Here is a 21,554-nt window from a genome sequence, read left to right on the forward strand (position 1 = left end):
TACGACTATCAAGGGAGAAGAGCACAAGTGGAATGTGGGACCCTATAAAGAGAAAGAGCGACACCAGAGATGGAGGTAGAGATGAGGACATGGAGAGACAGAGAAGCCAAAGACTCTAGATCTTGGAAAAAGAGGGACTGAGAGCTGGCAGCCAGGAGGCAGGCTTGCAGAATGTGCCCTTTGGTTGTTTAAATTATTATATATTCCTGAGTGTTTTTGTGTACATCTCCCCTGCACCTCTCCGCCCCCCCCCAAATAAAAGAAAAACAGAGGAAATGGAAGCAAATACTGCTAAATGATGTTGTACAGAGGAGACTATAATCATTGTAATGAAACGGTGTAAAGCTACCTGTTCTCCCATGTAACTTATCACTCAGTTCACGATAAATTAAAAACAATTTTTTAAATGTGTTTGCAATTAAAAAAGATAATAAGAAAGCACTTTCAACTCTTTCATGAAAATTAAAACTGCGTTACATTATTAGATGCTCAAAATAGTACCTTTCACGTTCCATTTGCCTTAGATGATCATTTTTTATAGCTTCAATCACTAAGTTAGTATGGGGATCATCCTGTGAAAATAAAATGGAGGAAAACATGAGTAATTTAGAAGCAAACCCTACGAACTTGCATTTCTTATCAACCTGACATGAGCTCATTGTGTAAAATGGAGAGTAAATTTATCTTTGTAAATTATCTTCCCTTATGTCAAGTAGAACAATTTTTTTCGTAATTCTTATTTCACTGTGCACTGAGCTGGCATAGATTCTGACCAGGGATAAGTAATGTTGGAAAGAAAAGGATTAAATGTGAGCGGGCTTCAAAAAGGCTGTGGAAAAATCCATTATCTTGTCATTCAAATTTTCCATGAACATTTTGAACACTGACTGAAAAAAGGGCCCTAAAAAAGGCTTGGGGGATTCTTTGGCCAAGAAATTACTCTAATGAAGGATGTCTAATGTTATTTTTAATAGATTGTCCTTTCATTTTTTCTGGCAGAAATTGAAATTGTTCAGTCTACAGGCTGTTAACTGCATGATCAGTAGTTTGAATCTACAAGTCGATCCATGGAAGAAACAAGAGACATTCTGCCCCCGTTGACGGTTTACAGCCTTGGAAACTCTGCACAGGATCACTATGAATCAGAGCCAACTCCACAGTACACGACAACAACAACAGTTCCATTTCCATAAAGAACTCCATCTAAATCTAATGTAAATAACATACGAAATGCATCGAGGATAAAATATAATGACATAGGGCTGGCAGAAGCCTACGAAGTGATCCCATCCAATCTTCTCATTTCTGGGAACAGAAAACCACAGATAACTAAGAACTGGCTACACAACAGTCTTCATACTCACACTTGGTGAAATGTATTTATCATCTTCATCAATTTCTAATGGAACAGCAATCAATTTTTGGAATGCCTTCTTCATTTTTTCACGGTCTCCAACAGCAAAATAACTAAGAATCAGGTTGAAGCCTGCCTTCAGATTTGGCGCCATACTCATTATGTGCTCAAAAGAATTAATTGCATCTGAATACTGGCCAGTTTTAATAAACGTAACTCCAATGTTTTGCATTATTTTAATCCTAAAGGAAAATAAGCATGGGATTAGATTTAAAAGTTTGAACTCGTAAGTCTGACATTCAAGACCATTCCATAAACAATTTCCTTCTTTTCTTTCCCTTTTTTTAAAAAAATTTGCTTTGTTGAAATTTTATTGAAGCATAATTTGCATATAATAAAATTCATTTGTTATATGTATATATGATTCAGTGATTATTATCTATATTTACATAAATGTATAACCATAACCATATTCTTAAATTGCCAGTACCCTAAAAGGAAACCTGGGGTTCTAGTGTGATGCAGTGGGCTAATGCGCTGGACTGTAGTCAGCTTGTACCACAAGGTCGGTGGTTCAAGCTCAACAGAGGCTCCTTGGAAACCCTACGTTGGGTCGCTATAAGTACGGCACTCAACATCAACAGTATGAAACCTTATACTCCTTAGCAGTCATTCTTCACCGCTAGTCCTAAGCAACCACTAATCTAATTTCTGTTTCTATGCATTTGTCTTCTTGAGACCTTGCATATAAACGGAATCATGTTTGCGGCCTTTTGGGTCTGACTTCTTTCACTCAACATAACCTTCATCCATGGTGTAGCATGGATCAGTGTTGCATTCCTATCTTAATGCCTCATAGTATTATCCTAGTATGAAGATAACACGTTTTGATTTTCCCTGACCTATTTGATTGACATTTAGGTTATTTCTACCTCTTGGCTGTTGTGAATAACGCTGCTGTGTATCTGCAAACGAGCCTGTATGACATGCTTTCACTTCTCTTGGGTCAATACCTAGGAGTGAAACTGCTCAGCAGTCACATGGTAAATACGTGTTGAGCCCTTTTAGAAAGTTCCTATTTCCCAAAATAGCAACACTGTTTTGTACCCCCAATGTCAGCGGCCTGTCATTTTACCTGCCTATCCTCACATGGCCTATTCTGGGTTCAGCAGCCCCTTCAACTGCGTGAGTCAGAAGAAGTCTCCAGCCTGACATCTGACCCACTTGCTTAGAACTTGCCCACTGCTGGAGCTGTGTGAATCGTTTCCTCTGCATGTTGTTACTGCGCATCATCAAGTTGCTGTTAGGTTTGAACCACTGATCTTGCAGTTACCAGTTCAGTGCTTAACCTTCAGTGTCACACCAAGACTCCATTTCCTTAATACAGACCTCTCTATGTATACATGGAGTCCGGGTGTGGCACTGCAGAATAAGCACTGGATTTCAAGCCACAAGGTTGGTGGTGCAAACCCACCACCTATTCCTTGGAAACCCTATACAAAGTTTCTATGAGTCGGAACCAACTTAATGGCACTTAACAACATATATATGCTTCTTCTAACTCACTGGTTTTACTTCTCTAGAGAACCCAGTCTAAGACACGTATGATAATAAAATATGGCATTTATAAATACATTAGCTTTCAGAGAGGTACCATGCCTAGAAAGAAAAGATGACCAAACCGCCTATGCTCCCCAGTTAGCACTAGATCAGTAGGTAATTACTATTTCTGCTACTGACATGCTCTAGGAAGAGAAAATGTTCCAGCTTTTCTTCTCTCCCATTCTTCTGAGACTCGGAAGCATCCCCTTGTCACCATGTCACTCCTAAGCCATATCAAGGTCATAGGGGACTCGAACTTTCTAGCCTTGCATACTAGACTCTGATATGTTCTGTGTTGTTGAGTGTCGTAGAATCAGTTTATACTCATAGGAAGCCTGTACAGAGTTTCTGAGTGGCTGGTGGGTTTGAACTGCTGACTCTATAGTTCCCATTTCAGTGCTTAATCTGCAGTAGCACACCAGGGCTCAGCCAGATAGTCTGATTTGATGTCAGCAGTACTGTGGTGCTAATGGCCTGCCCAGTCAATGCCTACACAGGCCGGGAAGTTTAGTTTTCCACACTGTATCGCACATTATGTCTTCAGCTGTAACTTGTTCTTATACAAAAGTTTGGAACTAGTTACAAGGGAACAAATCGAAATACTAGACAGAATAAATCTGATGTCTACTATATAGATACACCTGCAAACGTTGACCACACAGGTCAGAAGAGTTACATTTTTCTTAAAAAAGTAACAATAAAACACTTAAAAGTTTTATAAAATTACCATGATATAAACTTACCTCATCTCTTTATGTACACTTGGAATTTGATCTAATGCCATCCGGTAGAATTTAATGGCTTTGGAATAATTTCTTTGCTTTAAATAAATATTTCCCATATTCACTTTTAGTCTTCCTAATTAAAATAAAATTAGTGAATGTATACTATTCTCATTTTTTTTTTTACTCTTTCAGTAATATTTCAGATACTTTAATTCATATTTTTCTCAACTTAGATTTCAGATACTACCCAAAATTTTAACTTTGAAACAGTTACATTATTTTCACATATATGCACACATTATTCTTCTGTGGGGAAGTAGAATGTAGGACAGATGGGTCATGAAATATGAATGGAAGACAACTGATTTACATTCTAAAACTGGAAGTACATTCTTCTAAGAAAAACATGGAACTTAAAAAATATATGACATTTAAAAGTCAATGTAATTCTATCACATATATTTTAATGTAACATTAAAGAAAATGACATTCTAATAAATTATAATTGTTGCTAAGTGCTGTTGAGTTGGTTCTGACTCACAGTGACCCTGTACAGGGTTTGCTAAGAGTGGCTGGTAGCATAAACTATCACTCAATTCACAATAAAAACTTTAATATATATATATATATATATATATAAAATTCCAAGTTTAGATATTTTCATGACCTGTCTAAAAGGGTGTGGCCATTAACCAAAAATTCTTTTTTCTTAGTGTAATGTGGTTAACCTTCGAGCATTAAACCCACACTTCTAGAGATTTAAAAAAAAAGAGTGGCTGGTAGGTTTGAACCACCAGCCCTATGGGGCTTACCAGTCTAGGGCTTATCCTATAGCGCCACACTAGAACTTCCAATAAACTATAACACTGCTATAAAACATTATGCGACATCAACACTGGAGTTCCTTGGGGAAAGGTTTACATAGGGAAAGCAGATTCCATGGGGTTACAGTAGCTCATTCATTACTTGTGATGACCGAATACATTTTTTGTTTCTCTTATGGCAGTATGGGTAGTACAAATAGTTAATGTGCTTGGCTGCTAACTGAAAAGTTGGAGATTCGAGTCCACTCCCAGGTACCTCAGGAGAAAAGCCTGGCATGCTCCTTGTGAAAAATCAGCCAATGTAAACTCTATGCAGCACAGTTAGACTTTGGCAAACATGAGGTCACCATCGACTACATTCAATGGCAACTGGTTACCAGCTAATCAGGCAGTACATCTTACAACAAGTAAGCATTTCTTCATTTGTATTTGTATGTATTTTCACATACATAGTATCTTCAATCAGAACAACTCTTATCATAAATATAAATTTGCCTAGAGAATAATGCATTTCATTATGAAGAGTCAAGTGAGGAGATATAAATTAACATTATAAAAAAATGACACTTTTGGGGGGAAAACTCATCCTATACACATACCTGCATTGCTAAACATCTTATTTTTCACTATCACTTGGTATGTGTTCAGTGCTTCGGCATACATTTCATTAGCTGAATACTGACTGGCCAAGTTGAAAAGAACCTAAGGAAGACAATAATGCAATAATAATAATTACCATTTTAGGCTCCCTTTGACCCTAATATTTCTAGAGATTAAAACCCTACAATAAAGTTACCTGCTTATATCAAAGAACCAAACCAACTAGAAAATGAAATATGACAGAGAAATTGTATCCAAATGAGCGAGAACATTAAGATCAGTAGAGCTGTCCTCTAAATTTCACCTTAACTTTTTATGTATTCTAAGTTAGGTAATATTTGCCAATCACTAATCTCCAGAAGACCTATAAAAAACTAAATGTATATTATTATACCTACTGGTGATTAAAAGAATAACCAAATTATTTTTATAAACAGAAATAGCCTAATATACTTTTTATAAAGTTTAAAACTATTAGAAAAAAACCCCTATTATTTTAGGAAATATATAGATATAAGACGTCAAGGACTTCATTCTTCTTGGATCAACTATCAACACTCAGAGAAATAGCAGTCAAGTAGGCAAATCTGCTGCACAAGAACTTTTTAAAGTGTTGAAAAGCAAAGATGTCAGCTTGAGGACTAAGGTGTGCCTGACTCAATCCATGGTATTTTCAATAACCTCATATGCATGCGAAAGCTGGACAGTGAATAAGGAAGCCCATAGAAGAACTGATGCATTTGAGTTATGGTGTTGGAGCAGAATATTGAAAGTGCCATGGGCTGCCAAAAGAACCAATAGATCTGTGTCGGAAGAAGTGCAGCCAGAGTGCTCCTTGGAGGCCAATATGGCCAAACTTCATCTCTCATACTTTGGACATATTGTCAGGAGGGACCAGTTGCTGGAGAAGGATATCATATTTGGTAAGGTGAAGAGTCAGAGAAAAAGAGGAAGACCCCCAGCGAGATGGATTGGCCAAGTGGCAGCATCAATGGGCTCAAGCGTGGCAACAGTAGTGAGGTTGGCCCAGGATCGGGCAGTGCTTTGTTCTGCTGTGCATAAGGTCGCTATGAGTCGGTACCAACTCTATGGCACCAAACAACAACTACATAGCTATAAGAAGAACCATATAAGAATGAAAGCAAGAGAATGATAAAGACATGATTTAAAATGACGTTTGCCTCGGGTGGGGGAATGGGTCAGTAAGAGGGGCTATACAGTTGCACGCCAGTTGTTTTCAAGATCAGAGCATTTTGGAGGGGGAGATGAGAGGATGCTGGGTTGGCAGGTACTTACTACATTATTATTAATAATAAATAGCTATATTTCAAAAAGGACGCGTGCATGGATCAAAGATGAGTAGCCCATGAACTAAGAATTATTATTAATCTAATTCTCAGCACTTAAGGTCCAATAAGATTTTAAAAGAGAAAAAGAATTTAAGAAGTAAAAAGACTACTAAGCTTCATAAACTTAAGGCAAAACCATTTCACTCAGCAGATATTTTAATACTTACTGAGTAAGTCAAGTCCAAGTTGATATTTTCTGGAGTTGTAACTTGTTCACGTTGTCTTACTAGGACTCTCTCTTTCCTTCCAGCATCTTTTGCCTTTTCTAAGGCCTGAAATCAAATTTAGACTTTATAAATGCCTTTGAACTTTCTTTAGATTTTATGTACTTGAAAAATCATCTTTATGAAGCTTGTCTGAGTTCATTTTCCATTCTTAGATTCTCTGAGTTAACCCTCTGTGTTACCATAAACTCCCACTGAAAACAAAAGAACTCAAGAGTATTTGCTTACACTGGAGTGCACCATCATAAAAATGTCAGTGGGACAGACGTCTGTCTGAAATACAAAGCAGAGCAGAGGCTAGAGAAGTGCCTGGGGGGCTTCTCTAAGTCAGCTGTCCTCCAAACGGCAGGAGTCCTTGTGTGACGCTTCAGGATAAGCACTGGACTGGAAAGGTCGGCGGTTGTAACTCACTAGCGGTTCCTCAGAAACCATATGCAGGGTGACTATGAGTTGGAACTGACTCGAAGGCACTTAACAACAAGGACTACAGGAGTAACTTTCAGAGATTAGCAGGTATTGACTCTCCTAAAAGGAATTAATTTCTCTCTACACATCACTGATCTCAGAATGGGCCTGGGGTGCCAGTGCCTACCCCATCTCTTTCTCAAATTCTCCTTTTCCCATTTTATAAAACACAAGCATATACACCCACAGTACAACCCTGCCATTCCACGTCTATGTATTTATCCAAGAGTAAAGAAAATTTATGTCCACACAGATTAGTACATGAATGTTCATAACACCTTTATTTATATTACCGTAGTTGTTAAGTGCTGTCGAGTCAGTACTGACTCACTGAGTACAGTTCTGTGTATTTATCCACAAGTAGAAAAAAATTATCTCCACACAAAGACTAGGACATGAATGTTCATAGCATCTTTGAATGTAATGGTGTTATTGTTAAGTGCTGACAAGTCGGTTCTGACTCACAGCGACCCTGTATAGGGTTTCTGAGACTATAAATATGCGTAGGAGCAGAAAGCCTTATCTTTCTCTCGTGGTGTAGCTCGTGGGCTCAGATTTGGACCTTGTGGTTCACAGTCCAATGTTTATCGTACAGAGCCACTGCTCTCCCTTATGTGTAATAGCCTTGTGATAGTGAAGGCTTTGTGTCAACTTGACTGTGCCAAGATTCTCAGAGGATTGGTAGTTCTGGGATACCAGAACCACATGTTCGGTATGAACCATAAGATTGGTGGTTCAAACTTACCAGCTGCTCCTTGGAAACGCTATACATGATTGCAATGAGTCGGAACTGACTGGGCGGCACTTCACAACAATAACAAGGATGAGATGTGCAATGAGCAGCTAATCAATGGAGAGGAAGTTTCCTCAGGGCACAACCTGCTTCCAATATATTGAACACTTGGGCAAGGCTTGATTGCTTTCTGCTGGGTCTGTATTCTTCCTCTGGCTCGTCAGTTGACCTCCAGTTCTTTGGACTTGAGTCAGTGGCTTGCTTATTGCCTGCCGCTCATGGGAGTGGTCAGCAGCTGGCCATCTGACCTGTCTGCCACCTGACCTGCTGATCTTAGTTCATGAGCAACTACGTGAGTCAGAAGCCTCCAGCCTGACTTCTGGCCATCTGTTGGGACTTGTCCACCTCAATGTCATTGCGAGCCATTTCCTTGATAGAAACCTCTGGTGATGTTGTGGGTTCATGTGCTGAACTGCAAAGTCGGTTTGAACCACAAGGTCAGCAGTTCAAGCTCACCAGTCATTCCTCAGAAACCCTATACAGGTTCGCTATGAGTCAGAACTGACTCAATGGCACTTACCAACAACAATAACATATGTACATGGAGTCCTGGGCGTGGTGCTGTAGGGTAAGCACTCGACCAGAAGGTCAGTTTGATCTGCAAGGTCAGTGGTCCATCCACTCCTTGGAAACCCTATATAGGGTCTCTCTGAGTCAGAACTGACTCGACAGAATGACAACAACTTTATGTACATATATAAGCTTCACTGGTTTTGCTACTTTAGAAAATCCAACCTAAAACAAGCCCCAAACTAGAAATAATCCAAATGTTCTTCAACAGATGAATAAATAAACAAATTGTGGTATATTCACAGGATAGAATACCACTCAGCAATTTAAAAAAAAAAAAAATTTGCCAATACCCACAACATATATCATAAATTATGTTGAGGGAAGAGAGCTATGTGAAAAGGGTATATACATATAAAACTCTAGGAAATACAAACCAATTCCTAGTGACAAAAATCCTATCGGTGACACTGGGGCTGGAGGGACCAAAGGGAAGAACTGTAAAATGAAGGAAATGTTTGTGAGTTAGGGACATGTTCACTATGCTGTTTGTGGTGATGGTTTTACAGGTGTTGAAATGTAGCAAACTGTAATCTTTACAAATATACAGTTAATCGTCTATCAGTTATACCTCGTAACACTGGTGTTGTTTTATCAAAATGCGAGGGAAAAAAAAAGGATAAAAAGAGAGACAGAACACGTGTTGATGGAATTCTTCTGGGAAACAAGGAAAGTAGGAAGGATAAAATGTAGAGTATATTTGTCCTAGGTAAAATTTCTTTGTCACTATACCATGTCTACTTTTTCCTCCCAACTCCTGAATCTTTGGGGTTTTTGATTTGGCCTAGTGATGAGATACAGCATACTGGTGGCTTAAAGGATTGAGTGTTGGTTACTAATTGCAAGATCAGTAGTTGGAACCTACCAGCTCCTCCACAGGAGAAACACAAGGCTGTCTGATCCCATAAAGACTGACAAGCCTTGGGAACACTACAGAGCAGTTCTAGTCTGGTTCTATGGTCATCTGCATTGGAATTGATTCCTGCCAATGGATTAGATTTTGGCTTAGTACTGAGAGAGGAATTTTCATGGATTTTGTTGGCTTCTGGAATGCTCAAAAGACAAATAAATTATAGCATAATTGCTACCTAACATTATAGCAGGTAGAATATTACACCTGAGCTCGATTCCATATGCTTACTCAGAATGCTAAGAACCTTTCCTTCACACCCATTGAGAGACTAGGAGTCCCTAAGTGGCACAGTCAAGCGCTTGGCCACTAACCAAAAGGATGGTGTTCAGACTCACCCGGAAGATCCTTGGAAAAGGTCCTGACAATATGCTTCCCATAGGTCAAAGCTTTGAAAGCCTGTATGGGGCGCGGTTCTACCCTGCACATATGGGGTCGCCATGAACTGGAATCAACTTGAGGGCATCTGGGTTATTTGGTTTTGTTTTCTGCCTGAGCTCAGTTCTACACCTTATGCAGAATGCCGACCCTGAACTGACTTCTCTTGAGAGGCTAACCAGAGACAGTTCCTTCTTTTTAAAGTAACCAGCTAAAAAGTACTAATACTATGAAACTATACTGCACGCATCTTTCTGTCTAATGGTATTCATTAACCTGATTACAAAGTCACCAACATTATATTAATATGGTATGGCAAAGTAACCGAACAACAACAAAAAAAATGGCAGAATTGAATTCTGAAATACTAATGATGACTTTGAAGTTTATTAAGTAAAAAAACATTTTAGGGTAGTGAGGGTTAACTTAAAGTAAAAACATAACGTGACAGCATTTGGTACCATGTGTGGCTCATGGGAGTTATGTCTTTCTGCGTCTAATCCATAGTCCACCTAAACTACAAAATTTGGTTAGCTACTACATAAGGAGCTCTGGCAGCGTAGTGGTTATGAATTGGGCTGCGAACGTCAAGGTCAGCAGTTTGAAACTACCAGCTGTTCCATGGGAGAAAGATGAGGCTTTCTGCTCCCGAAAAGATTTACAGCCTTGGAAACCCTGTGCAGGGTCGTTATGAGTCGGAAACGACTCCACGGCACATAACAACAACAACAGCTACATTATAGCGTGGTGGTTCTGTAGGAAAAATACTGGACTGTGAACCACAAGGTCGGTAGTTCAAGCTCAGCAGACACTCCACAGGAGAAAAATGAGGCTTTCTTCTTCCAAAAGTTCTATAGCCTTGGTAGTCCTATATTTAACTTGATGGCCCTTAACAGCAACAATGCATTAGAATTTTTTTCCTTACTAAAATAAGTACTTGGGAAAATGTTACAAAAGCAACCCATGTTTTCAACATCACAGTTTATAAAGCCTAGTAACAATTCCAGGTTCTGAAAGTAATTACTTCACTCAAAATCCTACCGTTAGTCAATAGCAAAACAAAGACATTTATCTCTATATATGATTGTATGTTCATATATAAAACCAGACACACAAATATACACATACTTCATAATCTTGAGTCCTATGAATTTATGAACTCACCAATTTTAAGTCTCCAGAACTGTTTGCAATACAGCTTTCTTCTACCAACTCATTTACTTTCTTCTCCAATTGTCTAATCTTTTCTTCTGCACTATTAAAAGAAACCCACGGGTGTTATTTAAGTCATTAAACCATTTAATAATATATACTAAAATTTCATTTACTTTTAATATTGTCCAGTATGTGCTTTTAAACTTTGAGAACAGGTCACAGATGACCTGCTGATTCAGAGACGACCACTGAGAACAGGTCAAAGATGACCAATTATTCAGACACACAAATAAATCGTATTAAAAAGGAAATGTACTAATTTTTTTAAAACTACATTATATAATTATTCATAATGAAAGTGAAAATGATAACAACAACAAAAAAGTAACAACAGTAATAAGTATTCTCTTTAATTTTTCTTCTTTGAAATACCATTTTTTAGGTAAATGTTGTTGTTGTTGTTGTTATGTGCCGTGGAGTCGGTTCCGACTCATAGCGACCCTGTACAGGGTTTCTGAGGCTGTAAATCTTTACGGGAGCAGAAAGCCTCATCTTTCTCCCGCAGAACAGCTGGTAGTTTTGAACTGCTGACCTTGCGGTTCGCAGCCCGATTCATAACCACTACGCAGCATATCTTACCACATTTACAGCCCCATTTGGGTTTCATGGGAGTCAATAATGACATCACAAATATTAAACCACATTTTAAAATCCAACACACTTACACTCCTCACTTATCAACTATCTCATTATCCAACATTTCACATTTACAATAGTAAAACAAAAATCTATGGAACTATGTTGCACATTAACGATATATATCTGGCAGTAACGGTTGTTGGGGTGAGGTGTGAATAATGCTGGATGGGATGGTTAAGATTCTGTTTCAACTTGGCCAGGCCATCATTCTCAGGGTTTGGCAGTTATGTACTGATGTAATCTGGCAGCTATGTAATCATTTGAGTTGGCAGTTTTGTAAGGATGCCGACCCACCATCCTTCATGTTCATTTAACACCAGTATTCATATAGAAACCTGCTCTATAGCAGCCAACCATGTTGGTAAGTGAGGAATGGGTGCAACATTATAATGAGTCTGTTCACAACAATAAAAATACATTTTTATTTATTATTCTTCTTAGAGTTTATTCTATTTCTCGTTCCAAAACCTAGGGATAATGTTTTCATGTTGGCATAGACTTTCTTTTTTTTAACATGTAAGAAGTGAGCATTTGGAAAATAAAAATAAAAATGTACAACAATAAAACAAGAGAATAACAACATGCATACCTATCTTCGTTTTTGACTTCCAAAGGAGGTGCAGGGCCCCTTGACTGACCAAGGGGGTCAAATGAAGAGCCTGAGATACAATTCAAGAATTCACATTTGTAATCCAGCAAAATTGAACACAACATGAAAATATGAATCCTTGCACAAGTTACTTAATTTACCTACTGGAGTAAATGATCAATTTGTTAAAAGGACATATTTACTAAAATGACACAAACATCTTACACCAGGAAATTGGTAAGACTTTTCATACACACATAAAAACCATTTAAAACTTGAATGTTAATATGTAAAAACAAAAATGAGACACTATGTCAGCATCTGCTTTCTTCCCCATAGTGATCTATTCCTATCATGAACTCTATATGATCAGCTATCTGAGTAATAGCTAGGTATTGGCTTTTTAATTTCCCCTAATAATTTAATTCCCTTTGTCATTATAATTTTATCTTAAAATTTATTACTTAATGTATATATTTAAAAACTATTTCCACCTTTAATTTTCTTCTAACTGGTCTATGATTTATATAAAATAAAATGCACAAATATTAACGGTACAATTCACGACATTTTCACATGTTACACCTTAACGTAACTACCAACTCAACTAGTATGTAGAACATTCTCCTCACCCCTTTCCTTTCTTAGTGGTGCATTTTCTAATCAGTGGCATTTAGACTTAATAATAAATGGTAGTAATAATTACACATACGCAAACATTAAAAAAAAGAAAAGATGTGAAAAAAAGGAAAGTGTTAGTAGAGATAGTAAAACAAACCTCTCAAAGCTGCTTTGGTAAACCCAGCCGCTCTCACTGCTGTCATGGGTCTAGTAACTCCATCCTTCAAAGGATAAGAATCATTTAAAACGTATTCCTAAGAAGATATGCCTCTTAGCTACAGTTCTGCGCATGACGCATATCTGAAGATAGCTCCAATTTTAAAAATGCATTTTCCATCACTATCTGCCTGTTTCTTACTTCTGCTTCCTTATGTATCAATCCTGTCTCGAGTTCCCCTTCCTCCTATAATATTTCAATTCTTTAACCCATCTGGCCTTACTCCCAATTTTAAAAGGCAAAAAAAAAAAAAAAAGATAAGTTTATTAATTGGCTAAACTACAGTGGAAGTGTTTCCTACATGCCTATGAGAGAAAGCACAAAAATTATTGTAAATGGCAGCATAGAAAATACGAAACCCAGATAACTTCAAACAAGCAAATAGATACTCAGTCCTATGTTCACTCCCCCATTAGATTATAATTTCAGACCTGAGCAAAAAAATCCAACGAGGCTTTGCATCCAAAAATTTAAAGACTTAATAAGGTCACTATAAAAGTAACTTTTTCTTTAACGTTTTGAAAACTACTTATGATAATGGACAAAAACATTGTATCAATAATCGTTCAAGTCACAAAAAAGGCACAGAATGAACCATCACACTACAGCATTACCTGGATAGCTCCCGTCATAGGCCTTCCCAGGGAGGATGTCAGGGATGTCTTGGACTAGTAAACAGAAAAGTTAAAATGATTCCTAAAAACCTCTTTCATGTTTACAAACCCAATTATGAAAGTTTTATTTATAACATTACTATTCTGTCGGGGAGTAAATTTAAATATAATTTTTCCATAAAATGCTAAAACGGGGTCAACAGAGTTTTATAACCCACAGTCTTTGTAAATAAAGTTTTATTGGAACACAGCCGCATCCCATTCATTGCATATTGTCTCTGGGTTTTTTCACACTACATGCAGAGCGTAGTTGCTGATACACAGACCACATAACCTGGAAAGCATAAAATGGCCCTTTACAGAAAAAGTTTGCTGACTCTGCTCAAAAAAAACGCCATCAGTAATCAAATCTGTGATTTGCTCAAACTGGTAATAAAAGCATATTTCATGTAACACACAATTAGAAAGAAAGGAACTTTCTTTGTGCACATAAAGGGACATGAAGGTAAGTACCCTGAACCTGTTTAAGTGTTGAAGACATTTTTCTGGCCCTAAACAAATATTATCAGAATGATTAGGAAATGTTATTCCATCTCATTGTTTCATTTTTCTCCCAATCCTCTATTCATATAAATGAAAATATCCAAATTGTAGGTAATATAGCAAGAATGAAAAAAGGCTTCTTACTTATTTATTTATTTATTTTTCTACAGCACTTGTCCTTCAAAGTTCTCTAACATAAGTACAGTCCAAATGCTTTCTCAAATTTTCAGTTTTAATTTATTAATTGCTTTTTTACTTTTAACAATTATAAGCGCTATTACACTGACACAACATCTAAGGTCATACAAAATACACAGATGAAATATACATGAGACTTGGTGATACCACACAGAAAAGTAAATGGAATCATGAAACAAACACGAGGTTTACAAATGGAAAAAGGTTTAAAAGATTGCCTAGTATATTTACAAATCAAAATGACTAGAATGCACTAGGTTTTTAATCAGATTAGACTTTTTACTCTATATGTTCATAACTATCCAAAGTGGAAAATATCAGGCTGAGGGACTAAAAGGTAATCCAGATAGCCAAAATTATTTAGCCTTGCCTCAAGTGATCTTAAATAAGAGAAAAATCATCTTAATATTTCAGCTCAAGAAAACCTACCCCATATCCAGTAGCTATAGGTCTAGTAACTGCCGTGCTTGGAATTTTAGCAGTTATCTTGGAGAGGGAAAACAAAAACAAAAACCATAGTTAATAGAATGCATATTAAGCCATATAATAGAAAATTGGAAAGCACAGACTCATCAATAAGAGAGTTTAAATATTTTAAGTATTGGGAAAGAAACCCACTCATTTTAAAGAAGAAAGGCAGCTTTAAAATGACCTGAGATGCCAATAGTAAAGATTCTTTTTCAAGCTTATATCAGTCAATTGATTCACTGAACAAGTTGCATGCCAGCCACTGAACCAAGCAATAAACACAGGATTTAGAGAGTCACAGAACCTAAGCTTCATCCTCAGCTCTCTCTCTCTATTAGCTGCCTTTATTTAATTTGTTTTAACGTAAATCTCCTCAGCTTGGAAATAAAGATGCACAATCACAATGTCCCGATCATAAAATTATAATAAAATACTATAAAATAAAATTATAATAAAATAAGATCATGTACATTAAAATGTCCTAAACATGCTAATTGTTAAAAATACATGTTTAAGAGATCATTAGTGGAGAAATTCCACTTTTGGCTATTGTGGGCAACCTTCGACAAAGAACAAATAAAAAAGCTGGGGCGAAATCGGTATGAATACATCAGATTGCCTTCAAGGCAGAGATGAATTACAAGGTTTTGAGAGAAGGAAGAAAAGAGAAGGCCAGGGAGCTAGGCCGTCATTTGGGCCTATTTTTCTTGAAGCGGCATCTGTTTATTCTAAAGGCATGGCTTGTTGTTGTTAAGTGGCATTGAGTCGATCACAATCCATAGCGACTCTGTATAGGGTTTTCAAGGAGTGGCTGGTAAGTTTGAACTGCTGACCTTGAGGTTGAAAGCAACTTTACAATCCAGCACATTAACCCACAATGCTACACCAGGGCTCCAAAGTCATGACTTGGTGGTGGTGGTGTGTCGTGGAGTCAGTTCCGACTCACAGCGACCCTGTACAGGGTTTCCGAGGCTGTAAATCTTTACGGGAGCAGAACGCCTCATCTTTCTTCCGCAGTTTCAAATGCCTGACCTAGCAGTTCGCAGCTCGATTTGTAACCACTACGCTACCAGAGTCATGACTTAGAATCTGAAAATAGTTTTCAAGACTCAGAAATATCAAGAGACAAAAACTGGAAGTCAGGGCTTGCCAAGAGGCAGCCTTGGTAATCTTTTGGGCAAAAAGACTAGCGTCTCGAAAGGCTATACCCTAAGACTTAAAGGTAAATTCGAACAGCATACCAGCCTTCATAAGGGCTAGAGGCAATTCTCCCTTACGTAAAAGCAAATCCCCTACAATTGCATTATCCAGTAGAACTTACTATGATGGAAGTGCTGTCCATCCTAGAAAGGCAGTCGTTAGCTACATTTGTCTTTTGAGCAGTAAAAATGGCTACTGCAAAGAGAATCTGAATTGTGATTTTATTCCATTTTAAACAATTTAAATGAAAAAGCCACATTTGGCTCATAGCTATCATCTTGAACAGCACAGTTCTAGAACCTGAAATTATCTCTAGAATGTTTCATTTATAATATTTGGCATTTAATCAAAAACAACAGACACATGGAGAGACACAACTACTTAACCAAAAACAAAGAGAAACAAAAGACAAAGGAAAGAAACCCAGGGATGGGGTGAAGAGTGGTCCATATAATGAAAATATTGGACACAGACTTTAACATACATATGATTAAAGGTATGTTTAACAGCCTCAACTTCAGTAGACAACTGTAGACTATTTAAAAATGAGCAATGGATGTTCTAGAACTGAAAATCTGACCCATAGGGACCCTGTATAGGGTTGAACAGCTGGTGAGCTTGAACCACTGACTCTGCAGTTCAAACGGCTTTGCAGTCTGGCGCATTAACCCACAGCGCCACACCAGGACTCCTAGAAGTGGTTAAAACACTAAGTTCTACTGGACCTTAATAAGTCAAATATGAGTGTTGTAATCTTTAGGGAAACACTAAAAGAATGATTAAAGAATATAAATGACCAATATAATGCATATGTTCTCATAGCAACAAAGATGACAGAAGAGGGAAATGGATTAATAGGATCAATCAGGCAAAAGAAAAAAAGAAAGGAGAGAAAAATGAAACAAAAGAGGCAAGAAGAACAAAAAACTAATAGTAAGGTGGTTAGATTTAAACCAATTTAATAATTGCATTAAATGCATATAGCCTTCTTTATGTTGTCATTGTAGTTAAGTGTTGTCGAGTTGGTTCTGACTCATAGCAACCCTATACATGATTTCCGAGGAGTGACTGGTGGGTTTGAACTACCAACCTTGTAGTTAGCAGTCTAGTAGTTATCCTACAATGTCACACCAGGACTCCAATACACTTTACTAAAAGATTAACACTGTCAGACTTCATTAAGAAAGCAGAACCCAACTACAAGGAGTTAGTAAAAGATACATACTAAATCTACGAATGTGAAAATATACTCAGATAAACAAATACGGAAATGTTGAAAGAAAAAGATGAGGAGGATTTATTATACACACAATGCATCAAAGAAAAGTTGTATAACTGTATCCGTCTATTGATTTAAAGTGAATAGAAACACAAAGACATTTCACAACAATTAAAAAGCTCAACTTACCATGAAAATATAATAATAATTCTAAATATCTTAGTTTACAATTTCTAAGGAAGAAAACGAAAAACAAATGCACAATGTGGAAGATTTAATCACATCTGTCATTAATAACAGAAACAGTAAATAAATTTTTAAGAAGTGAAAAAAAAATCTATAAAAATATAGAACATTCGAACAGAACAACTTTCTAACGTGTCCTGACATTGAATCCATCAACTGTGGTGCATCCATTCTTTTTGAATGCACTTGGGATATTAACACATTTCTAAGAATTTTTATCATACAGAGAATGTTCCCATAAAGCTAGAAATCTCTAATACAAAGGTAACTAGAAACAAATATGTTTAAAAATTAAATATATTTCTAACTAACCCAAGGGTCAAAGAAGAAATCACCATGGAAGTTTAAAACCATTGTGAACTGAATGATAACAAAAATATCATTAGAGGGAAAGTACAGAAAGAAAAACATACATATCCGCTAATTCTGTAAGAAAGAAGATGCCAGAATTAACATACGTTTGTTAGGTGAGCTTTAATCTTTGGTTCTTTGACATAATATAGAAAACCCATTGCTAATAAGTTGATTCGAACTCATACAGACCCTACAGCACAGAGCAGAACTGCCCACCAGGATTCCACGGCGGAAATTTTTTACGAAGGCAGACTGTAACACCTTTCTCCCACAAACGTTACGTTGCTGTTATGTGCCATCCAGTGGCTTACAACTCATAGCGACCCTGTATGGGGTTTCCAAGGAGCGACTGGTGAATTGAACCACTGATTTTGCAGTTCAAACCCTACTTTCGGTCCAGTGATTATCTTACAGCACCACACCAGGGTCCCGTAACCAACCTTTCGTCTATCAGCCAGGTACTTAACCACTGTGCCACCAGGATTTTTTCCTAAGATAATAGCAGACCATTATCACCTCTTCCTTTATTTGCCTTCAATGCCTTTCCTCCCAAATCTCAGTCAAATTCCACCTGTCCTTTGAATTCAACTCGAAATTTATCTTCCAAGCAGCCTCTTCTGATTGCCACAACCAGTGTCTGTTGTTATATAGGGTTGTAGCTCTGGTAGCGTAGTGGCTACGAATCAGGCTGCGAACCTTAAGGTCAGCAGTTCAAAACTACCAGCTGTTCAGTGGCAGAAAGATGAGGCTTTTTGCTCCTGTAAAGATATACAGCCTCGGAAACCCTGTACAGGTTCGCTATGAGTCGGAATCGACTCCACGGCACATAACAACAACAACAACATAAGTGGGAACCAACTTGAGGTCACCTAACTACAACAATCACACAATTTTAGGAAGGAAAATAAAAATGACACAAATAGATACTATAAAACATTATGTGATCACTGTCACACACACACACACACACACAAAAGCATCTAGATTGCTATAGGATCACAAGTTGAGGTTATTTACCATTTACTGGAAATCCCTGGGTGGTGTCAACGATTAAGCACTCCTCTACTATCTGAAAGGTTGTGGTTCAATCCCACTCCCACCCAGAGGTGCCTTTAAAATGAACCATCTCAGAAGTAAGTACCATCAAAGGGGAAAAGCCAACAGGGGAGCACAGCCTTTGGACCTGAGATCCCTTCACACTGAAGCTCCTTGACCCAGGGACAGGAAGCAGTGACACCAGAGAGGCAGAGGAGCAGCAGCAACACAACCAAAAGCCAGAGAGCACGACAGAGCGGTGGGCTTTCCAGCCCACAGAGCAAGTAAAGCTGAGCAATCTCTCCAGGAACTTATGTGGGGGAGATACAGGTTAGCTGCCTCATGGAACCAGAGCCAAGTACCTTCAAGCCCATACTACTGGTGGAGTGGTGGAGTGGTACGTCCTGAGGACATGCATCAGCAGCCCTAAAAGAGCTTTGTAACATCACCAGGGAAGGGCAGAGGCCAGGCAGAGAGGCCTGCCTGCAGGCATGGCTTAGGCAAGACTGTCCTAACTGACCACTTCTGGCCCTGAATAGCCTGTTAACTTCCCTAATAAACCCCATAACTGAGTATTGTCCCCAAGTTCTTTGTGGCCATTCCAACAAATTATTGGACCTGGCTGAGCAGAGAATGTTGTAGCCGGGATGCTTAGTAACTAATTTTTACAGTAAACAACGAATGTTTTAGGTAAACCTATTCAAATGCCTTATGTAAACAATATATTTACAGGAGCAGGAAGAAATTCTTCCATCCAAAATACTGTAAAATGGACTTACTGGAGGTCTTCTGCCATGACTAGTTCTCACAGCTTGCTGAAAAGCTGTATCATTCTCCAATTCCTAAAATGAAAAAGCAAACTTAACATTCAATGTGAAACGGCAAGTTGGAAAAAATGTAAACTTCTGTTTGTCATTCAAGAACCTGCATAATTCACCTTACCCCGTATGTGCCTATCTGAGCAAGGGCTCAAAGACTAAGATAGGAAACTGATAATGTTAGTCAGTTTCAGAGGTTCTTGTTAGCCACTGATGAAAGGGTGTTGTCATTACGCCCAGTTTCCTACCACAAACCCTTGTTCTAATCTGTCATAGGATGTATGCTCAAGTTTCAAACCATCTTCTCTGATGTACTTTAGCCTATTGTCCATAAAAATAAATACACTGATTATTATGTAAATATAAACAATACATACAAAACTGAGTAACTAATCCAATAACTTGCAAAAAATTTATAGATAATTGAAATCAAAACATTTATAGAACTAGAATACAAATACAATATACTTCAAAACAGGATTTTAGTATGAAGGGTCTTCAAAGAGTTTGCGGGAAAAATGGAATTAAAAGTACATGGAATTTTTTTCATGAACTTTTGAAGCCTCCTCTCTATGTAAGTAATCTTACTTCATCTTCAAAACCTTTTATATCAGCTATATAAAATTAAGTATTTACATTTATATATAAATATACACATGTATAAACATTTAACTTTAGCTGATATGACATTGTCATCCAGTCAGAGAAACTAAGAGACTTTCACACAAGTATAAAGCCAAAGGCAACCTCTAGCTATATCCTTCAGCATCATTATACTTTAGTTTTGGCAGCTCATTTGGTTGAAGGGAAATTATCTAATACTACTAAAGTCCTAATCTTATTTAATCAGGTAAAAGTTTTTAACTAAATGACAAACTAAAAAGAATTGTCAACAAATTTGCCATTTACAAGCACCGTAACAATATATTTAAACAATGTTTCTCTGATATGATTAACAATATATTTTATTATTCTAATGGATAAACCAAATATCCATTTTATTTTAAAATTTTTATATCAGATATTATAAAACTAAATAATTCATCTTATGATATAACTGTCAAAGAGTTAGGAAGTTTTTCTGGTGCTTAGAAAGTAACCATACTCATATTTTATTTATTCCATTTCTGGGAGTGTATGTATCCAAAGAAATGTTTGCCTAAAACATAAAAACTTATATATGCATAAAGTTATTTATTACAATATTATTTATAACAGGAGAAAATTGGAACTACTCATGATGAGAAAATGGCTCTAATTAACCATATATATTTGGCATCATGTAGCCACTAACATTACACTTATTTAAAATTTTAATACCATGAGTACTACTTATGATATAATTGAACACAAAGAAGCAAATTGAAAAGTAAATGCTAAATCTATCCCAATTAAGTTAAAAGGGAACACTAATGGGATTGTGGGTAATTCTGTTTTACAACAATGAGTAGCATTACTTGGGGGAATAAGGGGTTATAATGGTTTTAACCACCACTGGTCTGTCAGTTTGTCATACTGTGGTGACTTGTGAGTTGCTGTGATTCTGAAAGCTATGCCACCAGTATTTTAAATACCAGCAGGGTCACCCATTGTGGACAGGTTCCGGATGAGCTTCCAGACAAAGACAGACTAGGAAGAAGGAGTGACGAACTACTTCCGAATATTTAGTCACTGAAAACCTTATGAATAGCAGAGAAACACTGTTAGATATAGCGCCAAAAAACGAGCCCCTCAGGTTGGAAGGCACTCAAAATGCGACTGGGGAAGAGCTGCCTCCTCAAAGT

At 37.3% G+C, this 21,554-nt stretch overlaps 1 protein-coding gene across 1 annotated transcript in view; it reads right to left on the reverse strand.

Annotated features, from left to right (window-relative positions):
* IFT88 (intraflagellar transport 88 homolog (Chlamydomonas)) overlaps positions 1-21,554 on the reverse strand; it is a 107,370-nt gene that overhangs the window by 81,659 nt on the left and 4,157 nt on the right. The window contains exons 2-12 of the mRNA XM_006831966.1: positions 19,732-19,794; positions 14,860-14,916; positions 13,690-13,743; positions 13,016-13,079; positions 12,238-12,307; positions 10,959-11,049; positions 6,622-6,726; positions 5,101-5,207; positions 3,700-3,810; positions 1,365-1,596; positions 502-572 (exon numbers count right to left, since the gene is read on the reverse strand). Coding sequence (XP_006832029.1) covers positions 502-572; positions 1,365-1,596; positions 3,700-3,810; positions 5,101-5,207; positions 6,622-6,726; positions 10,959-11,049; positions 12,238-12,307; positions 13,016-13,079; positions 13,690-13,743; positions 14,860-14,916; positions 19,732-19,794 — 1,025 coding nt within the window. The remainder of the gene's footprint in view (positions 1-501; positions 573-1,364; positions 1,597-3,699; positions 3,811-5,100; positions 5,208-6,621; positions 6,727-10,958; positions 11,050-12,237; positions 12,308-13,015; positions 13,080-13,689; positions 13,744-14,859; positions 14,917-19,731; positions 19,795-21,554) is intronic.

Source organism: Chrysochloris asiatica, unplaced genomic scaffold (genome assembly GCF_000296735.1).
Source record: "Chrysochloris asiatica unplaced genomic scaffold, ChrAsi1.0 scaffold00005, whole genome shotgun sequence".
Classification (NCBI taxonomy): Eukaryota; Metazoa; Chordata; class Mammalia; order Afrosoricida; family Chrysochloridae; genus Chrysochloris; species Chrysochloris asiatica.